The sequence below is a fragment of the Benincasa hispida genome, chromosome 7 (assembly GCF_027475165.1).
Source record: "Benincasa hispida cultivar pf3 chromosome 7, pf3_genome.v1.1, whole genome shotgun sequence".
Classification (NCBI taxonomy): Eukaryota; Viridiplantae; Streptophyta; class Magnoliopsida; order Cucurbitales; family Cucurbitaceae; genus Benincasa; species Benincasa hispida.
In genome coordinates, this window is record NC_143484.1 from 5,770,979 (window position 1) to 5,774,175 (window position 3,197).

Consider the following 3,197-nt stretch of genomic DNA (forward strand, 5'->3'; position numbering starts at 1 on the left):
GTTGTGCTTCTTTTTAGAACAAAATTTTAAACAAATGACTCGATTAACCCGAACCAATTTACAACCGAAACAATTGGATTGAGTCTAAAATGTCTTTCAACCCAACCCAACCAACCCATGAATACCCCTATAATTGAATGTACATGACCAACTAAATTGCCAAAAATTAATCGACAAAAAGTGATTTTTAACCTGAAAAATTTTAAATAATGAGGAACCATATGCTCTATTACCACCGTATACATATCATTGTCATTGGGTGCTATGGAATCATCAATTAGGAATAATGTGGCATCTCAGGAAGACTTTGTTCTTTGTGTAATTCTCCTATTACCTTTGCTTTTCGTTGTTTTCAAATTGATTAGTTTTCCATCTTCAAAGAAACCTCCAATTCCACCTGGCCCAAAACCATGGCCAATTCTTGGAAACCTTCTTCAAATTGGGAAAAATGCTCACATTTCAATCACTCACTTTGCCCAAACCTATGGCCCTCTGATCTCACTTCGGCTCGGAGGTCGACTACTCGTTGTCGCTTCATCTCCGGCCGCTGCCGCTGCTGTACTCAAGACCCAAGATCGCCTCCTATCCAATCGCTATGTTTTTCATATGACTCCGGATCTAGCACAGCATCACGAATGCTCCCTCGTGTTTTCACCTGAGTGCAATGATCATTGGAGGAGTTTAAGGTCCATTTGCAAGGCAAATTTGTTCACAGCTAAAGCAATCAAATCACAAGCTAGTTTGAGGAGGAGGAAAATGAATGAAATGATTGAATTCTTGTTGTCTAAACAAGGGTCAGTTGTGGAGATTAGAGATTTTGTGTTGACTACTGTTTTTAATGCTCTCTCTAACTTCATCTTCTCAAGGGATTTGATTGATTTTGATGGTGAAGGATTCAATGGACTCAAACAATCTTTTAACAATTTGAAGAATTTGGGTTTGGCTCCAAATTTAGGGGACTTCTACCCCTTCTTGAGAAATTTAGATGTGCAAGGTCTTCGCAACAAATGTTCCATTTACAGTAAGCAGATCAATTCTACTTTGGACATTATAATCAATCAAAGAAGAAAACTTGCTTCCACAGATCCTTCAGCGCCACAAGACTTCTTGGATGTGATGATTCAAAGTCAATTCACTAATGACCACATTAACTATTTGGTTGTTGTAAGCAAATAATAAACTCCTTTTTCTCTCTTTATTTTTATGTGAACTAGTTAGGGGTATTCATAGGTCAGTCGGTTTAAATTTTAGGGTAAATTCGTTGCCGACTACTGACGTGTCAATTTTGGTCGGTCAGTTTCTAGTGATTTTTAAGTGGTTGGTGAGGCTGACCGACCATTCACACGATCGTTAGGTCGGTTCGAACAAAAACAATAGGGAAACAAGACGAAATGGATTGAGAAGAAAGGAAACGGGAAAAAATGAGAAAGAGAGAAGAAAAATAACGATGCGAGAGAGCACACAACGTCAACGGTGGCAGTAGCACGATGATGGTGGTGACAATGGCCAGTACAAGGAGGGGAGAAAAGAGGGAAATGGTGAGAGAGGGAAAAGAAGAGAGACAAGAGAGTTGGAAAGTGAGAAGTTGTCCTTGGAAATGATTGAGGAAGAGATTAGAAAAAATTATTTTTTTTAAAAAAAAAGCTTTACATTTCTCTCTTATACAATCCGATGGATAGTTTATTCAAATATTTTAAACCGATCAACCTCAATTCGATTGGTCATATTGACTTTTGGAGTTTCTTTGAATACCCCTTCGAAATAATTCTTTGGTACTTCCTAGACTCTATTTCTCTATGTGCAGCTCCTCATATCACTAGATAAGTTGTAACAAGATAGATGCAATTCAATCCAAAATATATTCAAATATTTTTTTAGTGCTAATTTTTTTTTTTTTTTTTGTCAACGTAGGAACTTTTGTTGGCAGGCACAGACACGAGTACAATAACAGTGGAGTGGACAATGGCAGAACTGTTAAAGAACAAAAACATAATAGAGAAAGTGAGAGAAGAAGTTAATACAGAAATGAAGCAAAATAGTATCGATGAATCAGAGATATATAAGCTTAAGTATTTATGGAAATGTGTTAAAGAGACTCTAAGATTACATCCACCTGCCCCATTTCTTCTTCCAAGGATAGCACCAATTGATTGTGAGCTTATGGGATACTCTATCCCAAAGGAAAGTCTAATTTTTGTCAATGTTTGGGGAATTGGAAGAGACCCTTCAATTTGGGAAGAATCTTTATCATTCAATCCTATGAGATTTAGTGATTGTGATCATGTGGACTTGAAAGGGAATGATTTTGGATACCTTCCATTTGGTGGAGGAAGAAGAATTTGCCCTGGCTTTCCAATGGCAACTGTTCTTCTTCCTTTAATTTTAGCCAATTTAATTCATAATTTTGAATGGTCACTTCCTAATGGTGATGAGGATTTTTCAAAGATGGATATGGAAGGGATGCTTGGTGTAACTTTGCTGAAGAAACAACCACTCAAACTCATTCCTAAAAAGAGGTTTTGACATATCCAAATCTTAATAATAATTCTCAATTTATCTTTATCAACTATGTTGTATTTGTGTTTTGTATCACAATCTGTACTTGTGTGCTTTTTAATGATCTTTTAGAACAATGTAATCTATATATACATAAAGATATTGGTAAACTATATTCATTCTTTTTCTCTCTCAATCACAAAATATAGATACACATGTATATATTAAATAAATGAATTAGACATTATGTATAAAGTTATTATTCTAACAGTTCAACAGTTAGACAATATGACCATTACAAGGAAAGCTATGTCTGGATACTTTTTCATTGTCAAACTTCCATTCGCTTGACTCTTTTAAAAATATCAAGAAAGTAGTGTCAAGAATAAGTGTTGAATTTAATAAGAGAACAACGTCAAGTTATGTTTGATATGTTAAAAATGTCAAGAATATGAAATTTGTTGACATGGTTAAAATGTCCAATGTAAAAATTATTGACACTTATTATCTATTATATTTGTTAGAACTTGGCATTCCATATGTGTCAAAATGTATTTTTATATTCATACCCAAAGAATATGTTAGGTCACCGATCATATATTTTACAATACCAAGCTGGGGTTAAGAAGCAAACGACCAATGTTAGTGGGTGTAACACTTGAAATAAAAAAAATTAAATTAATTATCTCAAATTATTGGAT

At 34.8% G+C, this 3,197-nt stretch overlaps 1 protein-coding gene across 1 annotated transcript; it reads left to right on the top strand.

Moving 5' to 3' along the window:
• The first annotated feature begins 206 nt into the window (after window positions 1-206).
• LOC120081860 (putative (S)-N-methylcoclaurine 3'-hydroxylase isozyme 2) lies at window positions 207-2,669 on the top strand. Its single transcript, XM_039037036.2, has 2 exons — window positions 207-1,164; window positions 1,912-2,669. The coding sequence occupies exons 1-2, from the start codon at window positions 265-267 to the stop codon at window positions 2,521-2,523; spliced, it is 1,512 nt and encodes a 503-aa protein (XP_038892964.1). The 5' UTR covers window positions 207-264; the 3' UTR covers window positions 2,524-2,669.
• The last annotated feature ends 528 nt before the right edge of the window (window positions 2,670-3,197 follow it).